The sequence below is a fragment of the Olea europaea genome, unplaced genomic scaffold (genome assembly GCF_002742605.1).
Source record: "Olea europaea var. sylvestris unplaced genomic scaffold, O_europaea_v1 scaffold1238, whole genome shotgun sequence".
In the NCBI taxonomy this organism is placed as follows: Eukaryota; Viridiplantae; Streptophyta; class Magnoliopsida; order Lamiales; family Oleaceae; genus Olea; species Olea europaea.
In genome coordinates, this window is record NW_019229814.1 from 67,934 (window position 1) to 93,188 (window position 25,255).

At 33.0% G+C, this 25,255-nt stretch overlaps 1 protein-coding gene across 5 annotated transcripts; it reads left to right on the plus strand.

The window, feature by feature from the left end:
- The first annotated feature begins 4,431 nt into the window (after positions 1-4,431).
- LOC111374324 (probable arabinosyltransferase ARAD1) lies at positions 4,432-7,023 on the plus strand. Of its 5 annotated transcripts, XR_002699108.1 has the most exons (5): positions 4,432-4,796; positions 4,892-5,030; positions 5,724-5,792; positions 6,646-6,812; positions 6,923-7,023. XR_002699108.1 is itself a non-coding variant. In XM_022996980.1 (4 exons), exons 1-4 carry the CDS (start codon positions 4,789-4,791, stop codon positions 6,655-6,657), a joined length of 228 nt encoding a protein of 75 aa, XP_022852748.1. In that variant the 5' UTR covers positions 4,432-4,788; the 3' UTR covers positions 6,658-7,023. The 5 variants fall into 5 exon arrangements, 3 of the variants coding, with proteins under 3 accessions (XP_022852748.1, XP_022852747.1, XP_022852749.1); XR_002699107.1 differs by having other exon boundaries at positions 4,873-5,030; positions 6,646-7,023; XM_022996980.1 differs by having other exon boundaries at positions 6,646-7,023.
- Positions 7,024-25,255: the final 18,232 nt, after the last annotated feature.

Below are 25,255 nucleotides of genomic sequence, written 5' to 3' on the forward strand. Positions count from 1 at the left end.
TAAGCTCGCCTTTGATGGACGAGGCCTTATAGTTGGGCTTGATAACAGCGAGTAAAAAATATGTATCTTGCAAAGCCAAGAAATAAGCATCTCACATGGCATGCATCTCGCAGGGTGAGGAATAAACATCTTGCATGGTGAAGAATCCGTTTGACAATGTGAGAAATAAGCGTCCCTCGACGTGATGAATAAACATCTCGCGGATGGTTTTCTAGAACTATCAGAGATTTATAAGCTAGCTTCAGATGGACAGGTTTTATGGCTAGACTTGACAATAGTGAAGGATAGGGAACAATCATCTTGTGACGCTAAAGAATCTTTCTAGCAAAGCGAAAATAAACATATAGCGGATGGCTCTCTTGAAATATCAAAAACGTATAAGCAGGCCTCAAATGGATAAGCTCTTGTAGTTGGGCCTTACGATAGCATCTCGCAGAGCGAAGAATTAACATCTAGCATGACAAGACATCTCTCAATGATGAGAATAAACATCTCGTATGGTGAAAAATCTCAGAAATGAGGAATAAACATCTCGTTTGGTGAAGCATCTCGAAGGGCAAGAAGTAACATCTCATGTAACGAGGCATCTCAAAGGAAGAAAAATAAACATCTCACTCAGTAAGGTATCTTAAAGAGGAAGTGTTCCTTTTGCAAAGGCGACATGTCAAGCTAAAACCACAAAGATGCTCCTTGTTCAAAGGTAAATATTTTAAGATTTTGCCTCTTCTTTTATTTCAAGGAACAAGGACTCCAAGATACCGCTTCTTCCCTTTTCAAGGAATGAGGACTCCAAAATATTGCTTTCGATAATAAAAGTCGATGAGTCAGAGTTCGTCTTTAGTAATAAGAGGACCACGAGCCAAGGCTCGCTTTTGATAATAAGAAAATCACGAGCTAAAGCTCGTTTTCAATAAATATGAAATCTATGAGTTAGGGGTCACCTTCAATAAATAAGAACCACGAGCTACGACTCATCTTCGATTATAAGATTAGGCATTTGTCAGGCACTTGGTTGCACATATTCAGCCATTTGCTTTCAACAGCATTTGCAAGTCTCAACGCTTACATTTTTAATCTCAACTCAGACAATTTGCAGCAATTCACAGCATAATTTTATGGTTTATACCTCGTAAATAATTTCTGCAATCTCTTCACAAGTAAAAACTCAACAAACGAGCAGCAAGAATATGACAAACTACAACGCCCTCCAATGTTGATCAAGGCATTCTATTGATCAAGCTTTAACGACCAATTTCATATCAATTTGTGGCAATTTTGCGAACTATTTCTTCACCCAACAAAACTGAAACAATTTTTGAAATCACCCAAAATCTGACTTGCCGAGTCGGTGGCTTGCAATTTGCTTAGCGAATCCATTATCTTTGAATTAGAAAGCTTAATTAAAGTTTGCATGCCCTTGAATAACATTGGTTTGCAAAATAGATTGTTTAAACTGAATTACCAAGCTCGTGAATTTGTGAGAAATGAACAATGAACTGAAGTATCCATAAAGGCCCAGTACATGAAGGAACTTTTATGATGGCCTAAAAAGAAGAATTATTGCCTACCAACTGAATTTATAAAGAGAAAATTTCATATCTAAGATATTAAGTATGACCCATTTCAAAATTAAGAAATAATATCTAAGACTTCAAAAATCATATATTAATTATATTTTATTTATGAGATTATTAATTAAATATATTAAGATTACAATTCTATATTATTTGATCACAAATTATCGAATTAAATGGTCAAAAATTATTTATATATCACGAATCAAAAATCTTATAGGTCACAAATTATTTCACGGTCACAAATCAAAAATTTTATAAGTCGCAATTCATGTATCGATCGTAAATCCAAAGATTTGTATGTCACAATTTATTTATCAATCACAAATAATAAATTTTATAAGTTACGACTTAAATTTTTAAGCCACATATTATTTATTGATCATAGTTGTTAGTTATATTGGTCACAAAATATCTTTATTGATCACAATCTAATATAATTGCTCACAAAATATTTTATTTATTCGTCATAATTTCATATAACTTGTTACAAACACTCTTTAATTCCACCACCCAACTCTAATCCACCATGGCACCAACCTAAAGCAGCACCAACCCACCCCCACCACCACCTCCACTACCACCTCCAACAAACTACCATTTTCAACTTCAAAACCACTACAACCGCCAACAAACCACCATTCTCAACTACAAAAACCACCACTGCTACTGCCCAATCCAAAAAAACCACCCAGTTGCTATATCCACCATGCCACTCTCACCATCGTCGCTAGCAACACCAACACCATCAAAAAAAAAAAAAAAAAAAAAAAAACACCAACACCATCAAAAAAAAAAAAAAACATTAGGCAAACCAAAGCAATGACAGCTAAACCATTTCTATCTCGAGGTCGAAGGCAACTTTGGGAGCTACGACGAACAGTAGTACCCAGCACTGCTACTGTTGCGAACATCGATGAAGTGTGCCTCTCGAACAATGGCAAGGTGTGAACAGCGGCAGTGCTGTCTCTCACGGTGTTGTGTGTTGCTATATGTCGACGTTTTTTTCTTCTTTGATGCTCGCACATCAAAGGTGTTGACTAGCCAGTGGCATCGTAAGCCCAATGATGACAGTAATTCGATGGTGGTGTACGGCAAAGAGAGAAGAGAGAATGGATATTTAGAAAGAGAATGAAGATATATATATATATATAGAGAGAGAGAGAGAGAGAGAGAGAGAGAGAGAGAGAGAGAGAGGTAAAAAATTATTAGGGTTCGAAAAATTCAGTAGGATGGAAGGATGTATTATTAAATTAAAATATGGAAGTATCATCTTTAAATCTGATTTTTGAAATTGGAACTTAAAATCAAGTTCTATGTAATTTCCACATTTATAAATCTGAAAGTTGGGATAAATTATGGTTGCCAAGAAGAAAGTCTTATGGCAACTAACTTAACGTTGAAAAATAAATTATAGGCTCAGTCTATTCAATCCAAGAGTGGGAGACGGTTTGGCTAGGGTCAGAATTATATACCTTGATCTTGAAATGGATCATATATATTTGGTAAAACGAAAATGGGCCAAGCAGTGTTAATAGGCCGAGTTTCAAGCCCAGTGTGAAGCTTCTTGATTTAGTAGGTCCTATCCAATTAAACAATCAATGTTGTGTCGGTCAATGTGGGACCCTATTTGTCATGCGTAATTTATATATATAACAGATTCAATGAAATGAGAGTTTAAACAGTAATGGTTTTGCTGATTTTGACTGGGCTTCATGTACAGAAGGAGATCAACATTATTATATTGTATCTACCTGGGAGTTATCCTAGTATCTTGGTCCTTGAGGAAAAAAATAACAGTTGCATGGTCCAGCAAAGGATTCGTATATAAAGCCTTATTACAAGCTACAACTGAGGTAATGCGGTATAATCCTTGTTCAAAGAGGAGAAGCTGCAGTAGAATTCAGTGCCAGATGTTTGACAATCTAAGTGCTAGTTTTCTAGCATCAAATGCGGTATATCATGCTAGAAGTAAACACATTGAGCTGGATGTGCATTTTATTAGAGATAAAGTGCTTTACATAATACCTGAAATCAGTTATTTGTCTTTCATCGGATCAAACAAACAGACATATTAAAAAAACCACTCACACAATCCAGATTCTTATCTAAAAGGCAAGCTTGAGTGATAAGAGTACTAGCTAGCATGAGGGTGGGTGTTAGAATTCAACACTCCATTTGAGAAAATTTATAAATTCTTTAATTTATGAATAGATAGAAATAAGTGGTAGATAAGTGAATACTACTTACAGGGCCTATTGAAATACGTGATTAAAAATAAAGTTTGACCATTTATAATTATAAATTTTGGCAAACTGAGGCAGAAAGTTGAAGTAAGGAGAAACCTACATTCAAGGTTGAAATCAAGTTGTAACATTTTTGTATGTACTTTAACACATTCATCATGTTATTCTTTATGACTGACTCTCACTACACCAAAAATGATCATTTGCAACATATAAAAGGCAACATTCAATAGTTAAGTGTTGCTAAAAAGGTCTACTGCAACATTTTAATGAGTGAATGTTGCTATTGGTTAACAAAATTGAGCTTTAGCAACATTTTTTAAATAGATGTTGCCAATGTCAAATGTTGCTAAAAATGGAACTTTTCACAACACTTAATAAACGTTGCGAAAATGTTCTTTTTTGCAACGTTTACTGGCCGTTGCAAAAAGTTCACTTTTCGCAACATTTATCAAATGTGGCAAAAGGTTTTATTTTTTCACAACGTTTATTCATTTAAAAAATTTTCTCTTTTGCAAAGCTTGTTGAATGTTGCAAAGAGTATATCCTTCTGCAACGTTTTCTAAACGGAACTCAAATAAAATTATATATGAATCCAAAATAATCCAAACCCTAGACTAATAATAATTCACGCCTCTCCCCTCTCTTCTTCTTAACCCCTGCCCAAAATACTTCCTCATATTTTGCCCAAATAATTTGCTCCCGTTCTGCCCCAATAGAAGGTCTTAGTGTTGATTGAGGGTTCAAAAACGCTGTTCTTCCTCTTCGAGATCTTTAAGGATAATATAATGTACATAGATGAGCAGAACAGTGCTGCGAATCGGACCTATAAACTGGGTTTGAACTGAATCGCTGATCTCACCAATGAGGAGCACCGGTCCATGTATTTGGACATAACTTGGTGCTGAGGATGTGGTTATAGAGGAAGGCAGTGCTGGAGAGGCAGGAAAAACAGCAGCTCAAAGTGCATGAGAAAGTAATTTTTGAATTTTATGCCTAATGATGTTTTAGCATCGTTGTCAATAAAAAAAAGATTTTTCTGATTTATGTAGTTGCTTCATTGGTGAGCAGATCTTTATTTTGCCCTAATCCGGCTGGTGACACTCCTTCGTCCGCTAGATTGGTTGATGCGATCGTCAGCGGTTGCATTCCTGTTGTAATTAGTGATGAACTGGAGCTTCCTTTTGAGGTAATACTCGATTATCGGAAGGTATGCATATATTGTTCAAGGTTTGGCCATTCAAATTGTTCAACGCATCTCCTACATTAATGACTTGAGTTGATGAATTGGAATAGAAAGGGTCGGCGTAGGATATTCATAATCTAAAATTTCAGTTTTTCGATTCTGTACTTGGAAGAAATAATAGGATTTTAGATTAGGATTTCAGAAGTTGATTGAAGAAATTAATTAGATGGCTTTGAGAAGATTTCCCCCACATGAATATAACTTCCTCTGTTTAACCAGCAGCTTTGTTAAAGAACTGTATCTTACATTTTTCTATATTAAGAAGATTCTTCATAAGGCTTTTGTTTGGTGATAGAAGCAATTGTTTTACTTGCAGATAGCTTTATTTGTTTCTTCTGGTGATGCATTGCGGCCGATGTCTCTTAACATTTCTACGAAGTGTTAGTCTTGTTCAAATTAGAGAGATTCAAGTTACTTTAGTGAAAGTATGTGCATCTCCAATTTGTTAAGATAGCTAATCTTACTCATGCTTCAACTTTTAAGTCGTGTCGGAAGTAGGGTTGCAGTGATTTCTTCTTACACCATTTATAATATATGAATCAAAATCCCAATCCTTGGACACCATGTTTTCAGTGACTTTGATTCATTTTTGAATGCTGGATCTAAGTTGGTAAACAACGTGAAAGTGAATTGAGTTTAAATGCCTTTATATCGCAGCACTCTAGACATTTCTTGTATTCTCATCCTGCTCAACCAATGGGGCCGGAAGAGTTGGTTTGGAGAATGGTATGTTACTCTATCTATATTCAATCTTAATATACTGCCATCACCATCTAGCGCATTTGTTGCTTGAATGTGTAAAATGTTTGTACAAGAAGTGTTGTATGAAGAGTTGGTTTTTGACACAGTTGACAGTACCATTGTTGGATGCTGAACATTTTAATGTGTGAATTTTATTGGTAGGACTGATGACTTGGTGTTGGCCCCTTGTATTATAGTAGAATATACTGGATGGACCCCTCCTATGGGTGTCTCTTTCTTAAGTTATTTTCTCTCCCCCTACTTTAGAGGGGATGGATGAGCAGTCACTTTATTTATTTAATAAAAGGGATAATTTTTTTGGTGTACCCTAGATTTAGACAATAGTAACAACCTCTAATTTTTATTTTGTTTTTGGGTTCTAGGAAATCCTTTTTAAATTCAGTTGATAAAAATGATTGCCTAAATTGACAGCAACAGTGGCAGTAACATCTAATAATTAACAAGAATAAAAAATGGATTCTTTCTAACAAGATTAATATGAATATAAATTGTTTTGCTACTTCCTTTCTGCTAATCACACTGAAAAGCTCTGTAAATAAGCTGATGCTCTAATGAAACTCACAAAGAGTTTTCATATAATCATTGTATTTGATATCACAATGTGAATACTTTTTAAAGATTATAGTTTAAGAGTTAAAAAATACAGTGATATACTTAATTTTTTGTAGACTTGCTTTAAACTTCATATTTTGTTGTCCAATAATCTGATTCTTTTGTTCATCTTTGAATTAGTTTCTGTTTAATATGTGCAACAATCAAATCAATTCTCACTTTCTGATATCTCTTGTATGGTGTTTGTATTCCAATGTTCACCCAGAAATATTTTTAGAGATCCATTGTCGTGTATTCCAATGTTTACCTAGAAATATCTCTTGGATGGTAAAGAAATGAGGCTACGACAATGGCTGTTGTGAGTCTCTCTAGCCCTGGCATAGGTGAAGGAATGGGATGACATTAGAAGGGCTTATGGGTTTTCTTTTTCAGGTTCATGTATTGCCAATGGTTCTTACTTATTTTTCTTTGCTTTTCTTCTTGATTATAATTGGTACAAATGTCTAAAATGTGGTATCTATCTTTATCTCATTATTTTATAGGCCAGGACTGATATTTAAGACACAGCTCATGTCGAAGATTGTTGAGAAGAAAATTAACGAGGCCGACAGGGTGGTTTCACTCACTACTTAGTGGTTGTTTTTTTTTTTTTTTTTTTTTTTTTTTTAAAATTTTTGGGGGTTTTTTTATTTTTTGTTTTTGGTAAAATTTGTGAAGAAAACACAAAACGACTTTTTTGTCGTTTTGGGCGTTTTCAGTGTAAAACTTGAAAAAATTGAAAACGAGAGAAACACTTCTTTTTTTTTTTTTTTTTTTTTTTTTTTTGGGAGGTGGTGTGGTGATTCTCAAAGTTTCAAAAAAAAATTAAAAATAAAAAAAAAATTTTTTTTGAGGAGATAGTGTGGTGATTCTCAAAATTACAAAAAAAAAAAATAAAAATTAATTTTTTTTTTTTTTTTGGGTTTTTGAGGTGATCTTTTGGTGATTTTCAAAAATTTAAAAAAAAAAAAAAAAATCATTTTTTTTGTTTTGAGAAACTAACAAAAAGAACGCATTTTCAACCATTTCAAAACAAACACTCAAAACACAAAACTCAAAATGAATTTAAAACTCAAAACACAAAACTGAAACACAAAGAGAACACCCCCTTATCTTTCGCAACGTTGAACAAACGTTGCAAAAGAGAGGATTTTGCAACGCTTAACAAACGTTGCAAAAACTCTTCCTTCAACGAAAACATCGTCCTTTGCAACACACGCCAAAATGCTGCAAAAGATCTTTTGCAGCGTTTTTTGACCGCTGCAAAAATCTTTTTTCGGTGTAGTGCCTAGAGAATTAGGGATGACAAGAAGTCAAGAATTTTCCCGATTGATCGAGGAATGAGATGGGATGGGATAGTAATGCTGTAGGTATAAGGACAATGGTTCCCATGCCGAAAATTATTTTCATAATTATATTTATTATTAAAAGTAGTGACTATTTAGGCCCTTAGATTAGAGTATTTATTAGTAATTTGAATGAGTTATAGCCTAATTTTATGTTAATTATGTTTGTTAAGTTTAACTCAATGCAAATTGGTGGACTTGGAAGAAGTAAACGAAAAACGTGCGAAAACGAAGGAAATCTAAAGTTGGAGGACCAAAGTGTAAATATTCAGCAGTTGATTCGGACCACAAAATGATGATTGAAGATCACATGACATCAATTGGATTCAATTGGAGGCCAAATGAGTGAAATAGAGTCGAGATATTTGAACAAATCAATTGCCAAACGAAGAAGTAGTACTCTAGAGTTTTAGCCTCAATTTAAGACCCATTTTTTGGATAGCAAACATTTGAATTGGAAAATTTGTACCTACGGAATAATTATAGTTTTTTGAGTCGGCTTTTCCAAAGTACTTTGAATCACCTCAATCTGAGTTCTGAAGAGGACGTTATGACCAAATTACCAAAAGTTATACAAGGACGATATTGCGAAAACAACATCAAAATAACATATGTAGATAGAAGTAGGAATAATCATTATCACATATGCAGTCACATAGATAACCTATAATTTAATGCATTTTAGTCATAGGAATAGGATAGGGTCATGATTAGAATAGATTTAATTTGTCTTGAAAAAGAGAATTAAATACACTAGTTTTATCGATTGTCACGAAAGCGTGAAATTGACTATTTTACGAATTAATAATTAAAATAATAGCAATAGGGGGATCATTCACATATTTGACAAAATATTTTTTATTGCTTCCTTGGTTTAGAATTAGTTTAAATAATAACAAAATCATGCCTTTTGTGTAACGAACATTGAATTTAGTAGTAACTAATGAACTAGAATTAAACATTATTTCTCATGGGACGTTAACTTACAACTCACTTTATTATTACTTGTCAATGATCTCGTACACTTGCGGGTTTCACATGGACAAGTTTTTGACATCGTTGTCGAGGAATAATGGATTTGATTTTAGTCTAATAGTTTCTATTAAGTTTGATTTTTCTTAATTTTTTACTTTTACTTTTATTCTTTTAGGCTCTAATTGAGATCCGATCTCTTCTTTTTTTTTTATCTTCGTAGGTTTACACAGTTTTATATAAGATCATGAGGAGATCAAAATCCTCCCAACAGATACTGAGATTCAATGGACTTTCAAACAATGCAGAAGAGAACAGAAAAGAGTTAGGATAATGGTTGGAAATCAAAATCATATTCAAGATGCATTACGGGAAGTAGCACTTCAAGTTCAACAACCACTTCTTGCTCAGCCAATATTAGTGTAGAATTATGTTAATCCAATTTTGGCTCCAGTTCAACCTCTGATCGTCAATCTATCCTTCGGACAAGCCAACTTTCACATCCAACTAGATTCATAAACCTCTTCCAGAATCATCACGACATCAGATTTTGTGGGAAAACTACAGAGAATCCACATGAACACATACTGGCTTTTCTCATGCTGTGCAAAATAATTAGCCACAAGGGAATGTCACAAAATGTATTTCGAATGCGTCTATTCCCTCACACTTTAAAGGAGGAAGCAAAAGCATAGATGTATTCACTGTCTCCCAGGAACATTATATCATGGAATGACATGGTACAAAAATTTACCATTAAATTCTTCTCGCCATCTCGAGTCCATCAAATAAAAAACAAAGTATATCTTTTCAAATAGATGGACTTTGAGACATATCCAAAATCATGGGACATGTTCAAGAATGCATTTAGGAAGTGTCCAAATCATGACATTCCTAAACTTGCTCAAATATATATTTTCTACAATGGATTGCACTTTGAATTCCTTAATATTGTAAATGTTTCCGTGGGCAGATCAATTTTGACTATCGAGGTAGATAATGCACATAATCTATTGGGAGAATTGATGAGAATCAGGCAAGCTGGCCAACCAAACAATGGAACACCGAAAAAGAAAACTGGGATGCATAATGTGGATGTAGTGTCTCCTCAATCAGAGGAATTATAGCTCTTTGAGTCGGCTTTTCCAAAGTACTTTGAATCACCTCAATCAGAGTTCGGAAGAGGACGTTATGACCAACTTACCAAAAGTTATCCAGGGACGATATTGCGAAAACAACGTCAAAATAACATATGTAGATAGAAGTAGGAATAATTATTATCACATATGCAATCACATAAATAACCTATAATTTAATGCATTTTAGTCATAGGAATAGGATCGGGTCATGATTAGAATAGATTTAATTTGTCTTGAAAAAGAGAATTAAATACACTCGTTTTATCGATTGTCACGAAAGCGTGAAATTGACTATTTTATGAATAAATAATTAAAATAATAGCAATAGGGGGATCACTCACATATTTGACAAAATATTTTTTATTGCTTCCTTGGTTTAGAATTAGTTTAAATAATAGCAAAATCATGTCATTTGTGTTACGAACATTGAATTTAGTAGTAACTAATGAATTAGAATTAAATATTATTTCTTATGGGACGTTAACTCACAACTCACTTTATTATTACTTGTCAATGATCTCGTACGCTTGCGGGTTTCACATGGACAAGTTTTTGACATCGTTGTCGAGGAATAATGGATTTGATTTTAGTCTAATAGTTTCTATTAAGTTTGATTTTTCTTAATTTTTTACTTTTACTTTTGTTCTTTTAGGCTCTTATTGAAATCCGATCTCTTCTTGTTTTTATCTTCGTAGGTTTACACAGTTTTATATAAGATCATAAGGAGATCAAGATCCTCCCAACAGATCCTAAGATTTAATGGACTTTCAAACAATGCAGAAGAGAACAGAAAAGAGTCAGGATAATGGTTGGGAATCAAAATCATATTCAAGATGCACTACGGGAAGCAGCACTTCAAGTTCAACAACCACTTTTTGCTCAGCTGATATTAGTGGAGAATTATGTTAATCCAATTTTGGCTCCAGTTCAACCTCCAATCGTCAATCTATCCTTCGAACAAGCCAACTTTCACATCCAACTTGATTCATAAACCTCTTCCAGAATCATCATAACATCAGATTTTGTGGGAAAACTACAGAGAATCCACATGAACACATACTGGCTTTTCTAATGCTTTGCGAAATAATTAGCCATGAGGGAATGTCACAAGATGTATTTCGAATGCGTCTATTCCCTCACACTTTAAAGAAGGGAGCAAAAGCATAGATGGATTCACTATCTCCCAGGAACATTATATCATGGAATAACATGGTACAAAAATTTATCATTAAATTCTTCCTGCCATCTGGAGTCCATCAAATGAAAAACAAAGTATATCTTTTCAAATAGAGGGACTTTGAGACATATCCAAAATCATGGGACAGGTTCAAGAATGCGTTTAGGAAGTGTCCAAATCATGACATTCCTAAACTTGCGCAAATATATCGTTTCTACAATTGACTGCACTTTGAATTCCTTAATATTGTAGATGTCTTAGGGCAGATCAATTTTGACTATCGAGGTAGATAATGCACATAATCTATTGAGAGAATGGAGGATAATCAGGCAAGCTAGCCAACCAGACAAGGGAACTCCGAAAAAGACAACTGTGATGCATAATGTGGATGTAGTGTCAGTGTTAGCAGCAAAGATAGAAACAATAATGAAAAAGCTTGACACTTTAACTCAATCTGTGTATATGGTACAACATCCAACTCCGGTTTGGACACGTTGTGGGATAGTTCACATCACTACAATATGCCCTTTGGCTTCCACTTACATAGGTAAGCCAATAGAGGTCAGTTATGAACCGAACTATCAGAGATAAAATGGACCTTGCCCACACAACTATTATCCGAGTTTGAGCAAGCATCCCAACTACGCGTGGGTAGATAATTCAGATCAAGTAAATAAGATGAAGGACAATCTACAGGATTCAGTAATAAGAAGAAAGTAGTCAATCCTTGAAGGATCTACTTGTCAGGTACCTCACCAAGGCTGAGACGGTGATGCAGAATCAACAAGCCTTTATACATAAATTAGATAGTTAGGTGGGATAGATAGCAACTGCATTAGCAAACAAACCACGGGATGCCTTGCCTAGCAACACAAAGAAAAATCCACGAGAGCAAGTACTAGCAGTTGAGGCGATGAGTTCTAAATCTAAAGAGTCACTATCATTTATCCCCAATATTCAAGTTCATGCTATAACCACTAGAAGTGGGGTTTAGCTACCGAAAATTACAATAAGAAGGAACGAGAATGAGAGTACTCAAGTTTACAAAGGGCAAGGAACAAGTGCAATATTTCGAAGAATTAACAAAAAAGGATCAACAAATGCCCTTTAACAGTCCACAAGAAGAGGTAAAAGTTCCTATCAAAGCATTTGCACACCCAGTCCCATTTTCTCAAAGGTTGAAAAATAACCAAGCAGGAGAAGGAGTCGACAAAATTCCTGGAAGTCCTCAACAAGTTGTATGTCAACGTTCCTTTCATTAACGTGATCCTTCAAATTTCAAACTATTCTAAGTTTTTGAAGGAGATGTTGACTAAGAAGAGGAAGCTACCTGAGCATGAAACAATAGCTTTATCTAAAGAATTTAGTGCAATCATTCAGTGCAGAATCCCTCCCAAACTTAAAGATCCAGGGAGTCTCATTCTACCTTGCTCCATGGGAAATTTACATGATATAAATTATTTAATTGATTCAGAAGCGAGTATCAATTTATTTTCCTTACCTTTTTATAGGAGACTGGGATAAGGAGATCCTAAAGTGACTTCTATTGTCCTTCAGCTGACAGATCGATCACTGAAACGCACCTTCAAAATAGTTGAAGACATGATTATCGTGACGAGGGAGTTTATTTTTTCAGCTAACTTCATCATCTTGGACATGGAAGAAGCATATCAGATGCCAATGATCTTGGGAAGGCCAATTTTGTATACAGATAGAGCCTTGCTAGATTTTGATACTAATGACATAGTCCTGAGTGTGGAGGTTAAGCAACAGAGTTTACCATGGAGAATCTAGTCAAGTAACCCTCATACTTTGAGGATTGCCAACAAGTGGATCATTGGGAGAGCTACGAACCCAGATCAAACGAAGAAGGAATCGTTGGTAACAACAACAATGGAAAATCGTTGGTAACAACAACAATGGAAACTTGATTATGTAGAGAATGAAATATAAAAGAAGGAAGTACAATCGGTGCATAAAGTATAGGGCTGAAAATTCTCTTTTCGCACCACCATGAAGAGCCTAGAAATAACATGAGTCAAGCTCAAGATTTTAAACAAGTGCTTGTTGGGAGGCAACCCAATATTTCTATCCCTTTTATTTATAGTGCTTTCTAGACCTAGGATAATTTAGAGTAGTTTTTATTTAATTATTAGGAATTTATCATCTTTTTCTCATTTCCCCTTAGGTACTTGAGATTTAGTTAGTCTACTAGATGCTGAACTACGTAACATGTGTTCCAAGAACTTGATCTTTAATGCTTTATTTAACCGTATTGTGCAAGAACATGACATCTTGGAACACTTAATCGACATTGACAAAAGAAGACAACAAGAATAATAGGACAAGCTACCATTGAATTTCACGTTCATATCAGGAAAGTATTCTCTTCATTTTCTTCTTCAATCCTTTATATACGGAACTAGGATTTAAGACATTGAAGGCAATGTCTTTTATAAGTTTTGGGGTGGAAAAATATTGATTGGTTTGTGTGCCTGTTGGAGTGAAAAATATTCTAAAAATTGAAAAAAAAAAAATATTTTCAACTTATTTTGCTTTTGTATGCTTATGTGGGTTAGATAAGTTTGCCTATTATAATGAATATATTTGTAACCATGTGCTAGGCTATAAATTGTGAAAAGTTGCATGTTTAGGGTTGATTTATACTTATTAATGTAAAAACTAATATTTTTTACCACAAAATTTATGTTTTACATCATGAATGTATACTAGATTCAAAATTTGAATAGACTGAAAAAGAAAAATACAATGGACCTTAGACATTAAATCCAAACATCACTAAATTATACATCCTTAAACCAAATTTATAATAATTTGGAGATGATTGAACTATTGTAGGGAGGCATTGAGATAATTATGGATTCCATGCAAGTTAAATTCTGTGTGGATTGTTTAAGACCAATAAGATGAAAATTAGATGAAAATCTTAAGTTAGAAGTTGATTTTTGATAATGAGTGTTTAATAAGGGGCATTGTACTAATCATTGCATAGAAAAATAAAAATAAAAGAGAAAAAAATATTGCCTTATTGTGAAACTTCTTTTTGTAGCCTTTATGACTCGAGTAATAAAATTTAAAGGGTATCTAAAAATGTAGTGCCTTAAAGTCATCTGAATTAGGTGTCATCGGTTAGAAGCTCGCTACATTGGTTATTTAGAAAGCTTAATGAAGAAAGTCCACACATAAGATGTGAAAAAAGAAAAGAAAAAATATCTATATTAAAAAAGGGAAAAAAAAAAAGATTTTTACATGCCTTGATAAAATCCCAAACACTTATTTGGAAGAATTACACTTGTAACAAGGGATTATTGACCTAGTTGATTTTTTTAAGGTTGAAGCAATAAAAAAATAAGGAGAATCTTCATTTCTTGATATGTTGAATTGTAATTAGTAAAGTCTAACCAAACTAGAAAGGGAGAGAATCCAGTATTATATAAAAAATCAACATTAGGTCACACCTTGTGAGAGAGTTAAATAAATAAGTTTAGGGGTGTAAAACTTACGAGAGGAGAAAGGATAAATTTGACTACTAAGGGTCAGGATTTGAATTACTTTATGAATTTATGATGCTTGACATGAATTTTCATACACACGTGTCAGTTTTGCATTGGAAAAGTAGAAATTATTTTTAGCATTGTGATTTTGTAACAGTTCATAGTCTTAATACATATATTCCAATCCTGAGATTTAAGGCAAATTATCTAACCTCAAGTGTTTAAAATTTTTGCTTAAGTTAGGTTATCATTTTGTTTGAGGGCAAGCAAATGTTTAAGTTTGGGGGTGTTTGATAAATGTATAAAATGCACTTAGCTAGGCTATTGTATTAGAGAATTTGTTAGTTATTTGATTGAATTATAGCCTAATTTTTCTTTTAATTATGTTTATTAGGTTGAACTCAATTCAAATTGGCGGATTTGGAAGAAAAGAATGAAAAAGTGCAAAAATGAAGGAATTCTATAGTTTGAGGACCAAAGTATAAACATTCAATAGTTAATTCAAACCACAAGACGATTATTGAAGATCATATGACATCAATTAAATGCAATTTGAGGTCAAAGGAGTGAAAAAGAGTTGAAGTATTTGCACAAATCAATAGCCATTCACTATTACATATTTGTTCTAATTTAAGACTATTAATTTAGTTATTTTTTGATTTTCTTAATTGATTTTGCATACCCACTGCATTATTGATTGGTCACCAATTAAATAGTTAGTTGTTTGTTGTAGTGTTGGGAGGCTGACAATAAGTTTAAAATGCGACAAAATTAACATATGTAAATAGAATTAGAAATAATCTTTATCACATATACAATCAAATAGATAACCTATAATTTAATGTATTTTGGTCATATGAATTCAAACTAGAAATATGATCGAGTCATGATTAGAATAGAGTTAGACCTTGTTTGAGCCTCATTATTTTCATAAGAATGCATTTTTGAATAGTGTATTGATAGAAAATATGTGGTTAAAAAATAAAGAAAAATTTTGAACTTGCATGTATTATTATTTTATTGAAGAATGTGTGATTGAAATAATGTTAAATCACTATTTAAAATATATAAATGTGGGTCAGACATGGTTTGTTTTGGAAAAGATAATTTAATACACTATTGTTATCTATTGTCACGAAAGTATGAAAATGACTATATCACAAATTAAGAATTAAAATATATAGCAATAGGGGATTCAAAATTTAGTACAATCATTCACATATTTGACTAAACATTTTTTATTGGTTCATTGGTTTAGAATTAGTTTAAATAAAAACAAACTCACGTCTTTTGTGTCATGAACATTGAATTTATTAGTAACTAGTAAACTAGAATTAAATATTATTTCTCATAGGAGGGTAACTCACAACTCACTTTATTATTACTTATCAATGATCCCATACATTTGTAGGTTTCACAAGAACAAATATTACTAATAATAATAATAATAATAATATTAATAATAATAATAATAATTATGGGCTAATCATTAAGAGATGGCCTATAAAAAGTAAAGTAAATTATCAAGTTGGTGCAACCTTTTATTGGCTTCTTAAACCCATGACTTAGAGATTCAGACGTGCAATCATCTTCATGCTTTTTTACAATCATGTTATATATTCAGTCTCAAATTCAGGTTCAAATCTAGATTGGACAAGTGTTGATGCATGATTTGACAATTTGAAAAATTAAAATAAAAACACTCAATCATTTTTTGACACATCAATCTGTCTCTTTACTCCCCTGTTTTTATGTCTAGCTAAGTCGCTTGATCGTGCTTTTTATCTTCAAAGTCTTGGGGATTTCTTAAGGGTTTCAAGTTATTCCCAATGAATGCCTATAAGTCCTATTTGATACAAATTAAAATTCAAAGTTTAATTTAAGCTAAAATCAATAATTAATTTTAACCATATATTTTATGGGTTTATAACTTTTCAAACATGCAATTCGTCAACTTTTATCAGAATTTACTAAAAATTTGATTAGTTTTCTATCATTCTTTTCAAACTTTTAGTTAAATTTAATTTATATAATTGATAAAATAATATCATAATTAATTTTTATTTAAAATATAATAAAAAATAGAGATGGGTCCAGGAAAATTTTCGACATGCAAATGGTGAAAAATAATACTATCTAGTACCAGTGGTGCTACAATACCAGTTTAAGTTGCCATATTTGATAGATTCTATTAAATAAATCATATGACATTGTATTTTTATGAATCCATCATTTAATGTCATGCAATTATCACTTAAATTAATACTTGCAATATGTGAGGAACGGAATCCTTACCCAGCTGCCATTCACATGCAAAATAGATGGGCTGTCACTGTACATTCCTCAATGGGAAAAATTCATATGTAAGGTGTTTTGTTTACATCAATTCACAAATGAGGTATAATGTTTAAAAATTCAAAATTCAGGTTTCTACATAATTAATTGAAAATATTTATTAATTAAATATAATAAAGTCACAGTTACACGATTAATGGTCACAAATTCATAATTATTGGTCACAGATTTACTTATTGGTTACAGATTATTTTGAGGTCACAAATAAAAATTTTTCGAGGTCACAAATTATTTCGAAATCACAGATCATTCAAATTACAGGTCACAATTTATATATAGGTCACATATTTTCAAATTTATTAGTTACAGATTATATTTTTAGTCACAGATTATTGAATTTTAAGGTCACAGTCACACATTAATAATTAGTCCAAGTAGTTGGTCACAAGCAGCAAACACCTCCACCATCGATCCTGATCCAACACCAATCTTGGTTGCAAACACCACCACACAACGGTCGCTTGCACCACAATACCGCAACCTCACCACCACCGCTACAGCCCGAAATTGGCACCACATTCACCACCACAACCTTATTGCCTAAGTCAGCACCACTACGACTACCCAAAACTACTCCACAAATATATAACAAAATCATAGTTACTGTTGAAAATCGCCGCCGCCAAAACCACCATTTTTGCAACACCACCGTCACCAAACCGCAACAGCAACACTGCCACACACACCACCACGAACAAATCACACCAACCTGTCAAACCCAACACTACCGCCTGTAACCTAACTAGATCGACTGCATCACCATCATCATCATCGCCCCGCCGCCACCACCGTCAAAACCACCACCACTACAATCACACCCTGACGCCATCACTGTCGAAAACCACATCAGCCCCAAACCATCGCTGAAAATCACAACAAGCAGCAGCCACCACCACGCCTCGACGCCCCCACTGTTGAAAATCGCACCAGAGAAAGCAGCGACCAAGGTTTTGACACCACGACGCTCACATTTGCGGCAAGCAACCTCCACCACACCATCACGTCACCACTGCTGAAAAACCACTATAGCCCCGAACCACCACTATTACCACCTACCTCGACGCTACCACCATTGAAAACCATAGCAGCTTCAATCCACTACAACCACGCCACACCCCGACGTTGCCACACTCCCTGCTGTGGCGATGCCTTTGGAGAGACAATGAATTGTCACCAAAGAGGGAAGTAGGCGAAGTTAGAGAGAGGCGAGAGAAGTGAGAGAAAGAAGATGATGAAATTGATTAGGGTTTGAGTGTTAAATTTGGATATTTAATTATTATATTAGTACCTGATTTTTGCATAATGAAACTTGGTCCCTGATTTTTGAACTGTGATCTTTAAATCCCTGCTATTATGTAATTTCCACTTACTCAATTCTTAGATGGGCTTTTCTTTTTACATACGTGTGCGGTCCATTTGGAATATTATAGTTCTATAACTAGGCAGCTTCGTTTATGTTTTACGTATTCTGAAATTGTAAAAGACAATTTCTCTAAAGTTGTAGCTCAATGTATCTTGATTATATTTAATAGATTAAATTAAAAGTATTATTACCTCATGGTATGTACTTAAAATTTATTCATAATTACAACAGAAAAATTGTTCGAATAGAATGGCTTTAATTAAATAAAAGTTATTTAATAATGACTTATTTTCTATAAGTAAAAATTAAGCTAGTGCCAAATTAATTATAACTATGATTATTACAAACATTTATTTGAAGACCTACTTATAAGTTAATTGACTTTTTCTACTTGCATAATTAGATAACTTACTTTTAAGTATCGTCCTGAATAGTGTGTGTGCATGCATACACCCATTAGTTTTGGGCAGTTTCAAGTGTTTTGTTTTATTCTACTTAAGCAAATCAATATGACAATTCTAGCAGTACATCTTTGTAACAAAGAACATAAGAAAGAATCTCGTAACTAAACAAATTTACTAAAGACAGAGAATTAAAGGTTTACCATTATTGCCAGCTTTCCTAGCATGATTCACCTTGTGAGTTTTCACTGTTTCATGCGGGCCTAATCCCAATAACAATGCCTTCTGGCATTATCTGTATGAAATTTTGCTATAAATAGGAGCCTCCATGGAGCCATCCACATAACAAAAGAGTTGAGAGAAGATGGCCAAGGCAAGCAACAATATTGCCATGTACCTAAACGTGATTTTCGTAGTATCGCTTCTTCTCGTCGTTATGGTCGAGAGCAGATCATTACTTGGTTGTAAGTACAGATTTACGTCTCATTTACAAAGGGTTAAAATTTGAAACCATAGCCAAACCTTTTTTCATTTCAAATTACTGAACTTTCATTTAAGTTAATGGCTGCCTTTGCCTGTTGAATTAAAGAAATACTGATGTAGGCTAATAATTTGTTTACGTATTGCTTTTATCATGGAATGGGCAAAACCATTTAACATTTTATCTAAATTTTTTTATTTATTAATTTCTTTGAGAATACGCATTTTAAAAGCACTAATAAGGCACATTTTTTTGTCATCTCCAATTTTTCATTATTCATGTTAAGAGGTGTGGAGTAGCTAATTAGTGACTAGTTGAAGAAAACTTTGATGATCAAAGTGAAACAAACCTATATAAATTGACCCGTTAACAATGTTTATGATTAATCCCATCTAAAAACACCGATGTTCTCTTGTTTTCGGATTAACGAACTTTCTTTCTTCTATTTTTCACTTTCTTCACATTGCAGCTATCGTCAGGGGAAATTCACCCCCAGTCTGTGATGAAGTGGTAGATGTGAAGATTGGAGACACTTGTTTTGAGGTTGCTACGATCTTCAACTTGACCACTGAATTCTTGGATGCCATCAACCCAAATCTCAATTGTACTGCACTGTTTGTTGGGCAGTGGCTTTGCATTGATGGCTCTGTACTGAACTGAGCTCATGAGAAGCTGATAATCTATGGAGTTATTACACCAATAAGGAGCTACAGAAAATGTTGGGTCCATTTAGTTTACCCTTTCTTGTTAATCTTGTTACTTAAATCAATTCTACCAACAACATATGCTTAAGAGGTAGAATTTAAGTACAAAAAGATTGTGGTTTTTATGATTTCAATAAATCATCTACTGTGTCAATCTCTATATATAATTGGCTCGTTTGACAACAGAAATAATAATAAATTAATAATGATGATGATAATAAATTATTTAAATTAAAGAAGCCCAACACTCCAAGAATAAACTTTTAAGTATTCACTTAGAATGTAAACTTCACACTTTTTACTACTCAGCCAACTATCTCGATTTAATTATTTCTTTTAAATAATATATATGATATATATCTAACATTCCTCCATATACGAAAGAAATAAAATAAATATTTATATTATTTTGGAGTACGTGACAAATCATTCAGGCTTAAGTGTCTTTCGACTCGAACCTTATTATTGTATATCTTATCAAGTCTTCCAACTGTAGAGTGAACTATGTTTTAAACTCTAAAATATGGCTGCAAACTTAGGCAATAGAACATACATGACTTTTAAGACGATCGTTGAGTACTCTCAATTTTGATACTGAATAATATTACTCGATAAAGAATGGGATCCCTATCCAGTTGCCATTAACATGCAAAATAGATGGGCTGTCACTATACATTCTCAATGTGGAAATTACACAATTTCCTACTTTAAAATTTCATAATTCTAAATTAAGATGGGTAGTTTAACCTTTCAAAAATTAGAGATTTTATTTTAATTAATATTTTTTTAAATAAAGATTTTTACTAAATACATATACTCCATTACACACACAAACCCTAATTAATTCCAAATATTCTCCCTCTCTACATCTCTCTCTCTCTCTTCCCTAAAGAAAATGTAGCAGTCGCTAATTTGTTTGGTGGTGGAGGATCTGCGTGGTCGTGGATCTGTATTTTGGTGGGGAAGATGTGGTGTGATGGTTGCGTGGTGGTAGTAGATCTGTGCAGTGTAGGAGTAAATGTGGTGTGGTTTTTGCATGATGGTGGTGGATCTGCTCAGTGTGGAGGTGTGTGGCGATGGTGTGGGATGTTGCTGTAGGGTGATGGTGTGGTGGTGTGGCTTGTGTGGAGGTAATGTGTTTATTTTGTTTGAAACAATGATTTTTTTTTTATCGGTAAATGTAAATTTTCATTGATCAAAATTTTTCATATACATGTATATCAGGGATACCCGGGCAAACAAAAGGCAATATCACATACAACTACTCTGGGCATACCCGGGAGATACAAAATAAGTGACGTGTATAACAAGTCAATAGATTGTGGTGGTGATTCCGGGGTTGACGGTGGCATTGGTGATGTTAGAGGCAATAGTTGTTTGGTTGATAGTCATAGATTAATTGGTTGATTGTAACTATTAAATTGGTTAATCTGTGGCCAATGTGGCCAATAAGAAAGATAAATTGTGATAAAAAAAAAAAATAATATGTGATTTAAAAAATTAATAATTTGTGATTGTTTAATAAGTTGTGACCTATAAATAAATTCTGATATATAAATTTTTGGTCTGTGACCGACGAACAAATTTGTGACCTACAAAAGTTTTGAATTGTGACTGTAAAATAATTTGTGACATTAAAAATTATGATTTTTCTAATATGTGACTAACTAAATTGTAAATTTGTGACCGAATTGTATAGATCCGCGACCTTAATATATTTAATTAATTAAATATATAATTAATTAATTAATTATAAATAAAATTTAATGAATATCTGATTTTTGTAATTTGAAACTTGTATTCTTACTTTTGAAATGAATAACAGTTATCCTCTTAATTATGAAATTTTCCCTTCCTCAATTCTTGGATGGGTTTTTCTTGTTACATACGTGTGCAGTACGTATGGTCCATTTGGAATATTATAGTTCTATAAATAGGGAGCTTCGTTTATGTTTTAAGTATTCTGAAATTGAAAAAGGCAATTTCTCTAAAGTTGTAGCTCAAGGTATCTTGATTATATTTAATAGATTAAATTAAAAGTATTATTACCACGAGGTATTTAAAATTTATTCTTAATTACAACAGAAGAATTGTTGGAATAGAATGGCTTTAATTAAAAAGAGTTATTTGATAATGACTTATTTTCTATAAGTAAAAAATTAAGTTAGTACCAAATTAATTATAAATATGATTATTATTTTAAGACCTACTTATAAGTTAATTGACTTTTTCAAATTGCATAATTAAATAACTTACTTTTAAGTATCGTCTTGAATAGTGTGTGTGCATGCATACACCCATTAATTTGGGCAGTTTCAAGCGTTTTGTTTTATTCTACTTAAGCAAATCAATATGACAATTCTAGCAGTACACCTTTGTAACTAAACAAATTTACTAAAGACAGAATTAAAGGTATACCGTTATTGCCAGCTTTCCTAGTATGATTCACCTTGTGAGTTTCCACTGTTTCATGCCGGCCTAATCCCAATAACAGTGCCTTCTGGCATTATCTGTATGAAATTTTGCTATAAATAGGAGTCTCCATGGAGCCATCCATATAACAAAAGAGTCGAGAGAAGATGGCTAAGGCAAGCACCAATATTGCCGTGCACCTAAACATGATTTTCATAGTCTCGCTTCTTCTCGTTGTTGTTATGGTCGAAAGCAGATCATTACTTGGTTGTAAGTACAGATTTACTGTCTCATTTACAAAGGGTTAAAATTTGAAACCATTGTTGGTCACTAACTTATAACATTGCCAAAGCCTTTTTCATTTCCAATTACTGAACTTTCATTTTATTCAAGTTAATGGCTGACTTTGCCTGTTGAATTAAAGAAATACTGATGTAGGCTAAAAATTTGTTTACGTATTGCTTTTATCATGGAATGGGCAAGTAAAACCTGTTAACATTTTGTCTAAATTTTTTTATTTATTAATTTCTTTGAGTATACACATTTTATAAGCACTAATAAGGCGCATTTTTGTCATCTCCATTTTTTCATTATTCATGTTAAGAGGTATGAAGTAGCTAATTAGTGATTAATTGAAGAACTTTGATGATCAAAGTGAAACAAACCTATATAAATTGACCCGTTAACAATGTTTATGATTAATCCCATTTAAAAACATCGATGTTCTCTAGTTTACAGATTAACGAAATTTCTTTCTTCCTTCTATTTTTCAATTTCTTCACATTGCAGCTATCGTCAGGGGAAATTCACCCCCAGTCTGTGATGAAGTGGTAGATGTCAAGAGTGGAGACACTTGTTTTGTGGTTGCTAAGACCTTCAACTTGACCACTGAATTCTTCGATGCCATCAACCCAAATCTCAATTGTACTGCACTGTTTGTTGGGCAGTGGCTTTGCATTGATGGCTCTGTACTTAACTGAGCTCATGAGAAGCTGATAATCTATGGAGTTATTACACCAATAAGGAGCTACAGAAATGTTGGGTCCATCTAGTTTACCCCTTGTTGTTAATCTTGTTACTTAAATCAATTCTACCAACAACATATGCTTATGAGGTAGAATTTAAATACAAAAAGATTGTGGTTTTTATGATTTCAATAAATCATCTACTGTTTCAATCTCCATATATAATTGGCTAGTTTGACAACAGAAATAATAATAAATTAATAATGATGATGATGATAAATTATTTATATTAAAGAAGCCCAACACTCCAAGAATGAACTTCTAAGTATTCACTTAAGGTGTGATTGGAATTGTCAATCTCCCATGTAAACTTCGCACTTTTTACTCCTCAGCCAACTATCTCGATTTAATTATATATATATATATATATAACAATCTTCCATATATGAAAGAAATGAAATAAGTATTTATATTGTGCTGGAGTACATGACAAATCATTCAGGCTTAGGTGTTTATCGACTTGAACCTTGATATTGTATATCTTATCAAGTCTTCCAACTATAGAGTGAATTATGTTTTAAACTCTACAAATATGGTTGCAAATTTGGGCAATAGAACACACATTACTTTTAAGACATCATTGATGTTGGGTTTTGATACCCAATAACTTCCGAGGCTATGATTGTAGCAACCTAAAATTTAATTTTTATCATTTTCATCTTGTCATGTTTGGTCAAGTTGAGATACCGAGGGACTAAGTTAAAAATAAATCGTGTTAAAAAAAAATTATATATATATAATATTTTAGTTTTCAGTCAAATAACCAAGTATTCATCTAGCAAAAAATTTCCGTATCAATATTGAGCTTGTTTCGAAGCTCACATTAAATGACAAATTTTGTGCTCGAGAAAAAGTTATTTCGGTTAAGTTAGGCCCATGATATTTAAGTTCAAAGAATACATATGTTTAATTGAAGTCAACTAAGAATTTAATTGTTATTTTTGGTGGGGTAGTCACGTCATTTACTTGAACTGTTTTGAAATTGAATCTTGTTATTTGAATTGTAAAGAATGATGACTAGGATTAATTTTATTAGGTATCCATTTGAAATTCCACATAAACCAATAAACAATTTGATAAGTAGTCTAAGAGTCCTAATTATATTGGGGATCTAATTCCTGTAGGAGTCTTGTTCCCATCATTATTAGGAGATTGGGATACTATAGAATTTGAGGTTCACGCCACTTTACCGGAATTTGATCAAATTATTATAAAAGATCATAGGCCAGCAGATTACTTTAAGTTAATTATTTTAGAGACTAAATTGGAAAGGATTTTTGTTCAACATAGATGCTTCATCATCATCACAAGTTAAGGTAGGATCCCTACGCGTAGTTGTCATTACATGAATTTAATTCTCAATTTAATATGTTATTCTTTATGCTTTCATGAAGTATATAAAGTGCCATTAGAGTTTCCTCTTAAATTTTGATGATGAAAGGTTATAGATGTTTAAACTGATGGCCGCAGAGGCTCATCAGAACCTTAAGTATATATGTTAAACCGATAGTCGCAGAGGCTCATCAGAACCTTAGGTAGATCTTTGATCATCGATTTACTTATTTATGAAGGCAACATGTTTATGTATGATTAAATGTAAGAATATTAAGTTCATGTAGCACGTGTAGCTAGCTTACTGAGTATTTCTTTGAGATGCTCACTCCTATTTAACCATTTTCAGATTAATCGGAGATTCGACGGTGGTTTGGCATGATTGGCATCTTTTATTTTTAGAGAAATTTATTTTTGCTTTAGATTTGCCACTTTTATGTTTATTATTCATCTGTGTCCCAGATATTGTATTTCGAATTCATGTTTTGAGACAAACATTTTTTTTTTTTTTTAAATGTTTGTTTGTTTTTTCAGTTTCTGCTTCCAAGTTTAAAACTTCATCCAGACCTAAATACTTGGAGTTTTGAGGTGATTCTAGTTGGAAAAGATAGCCT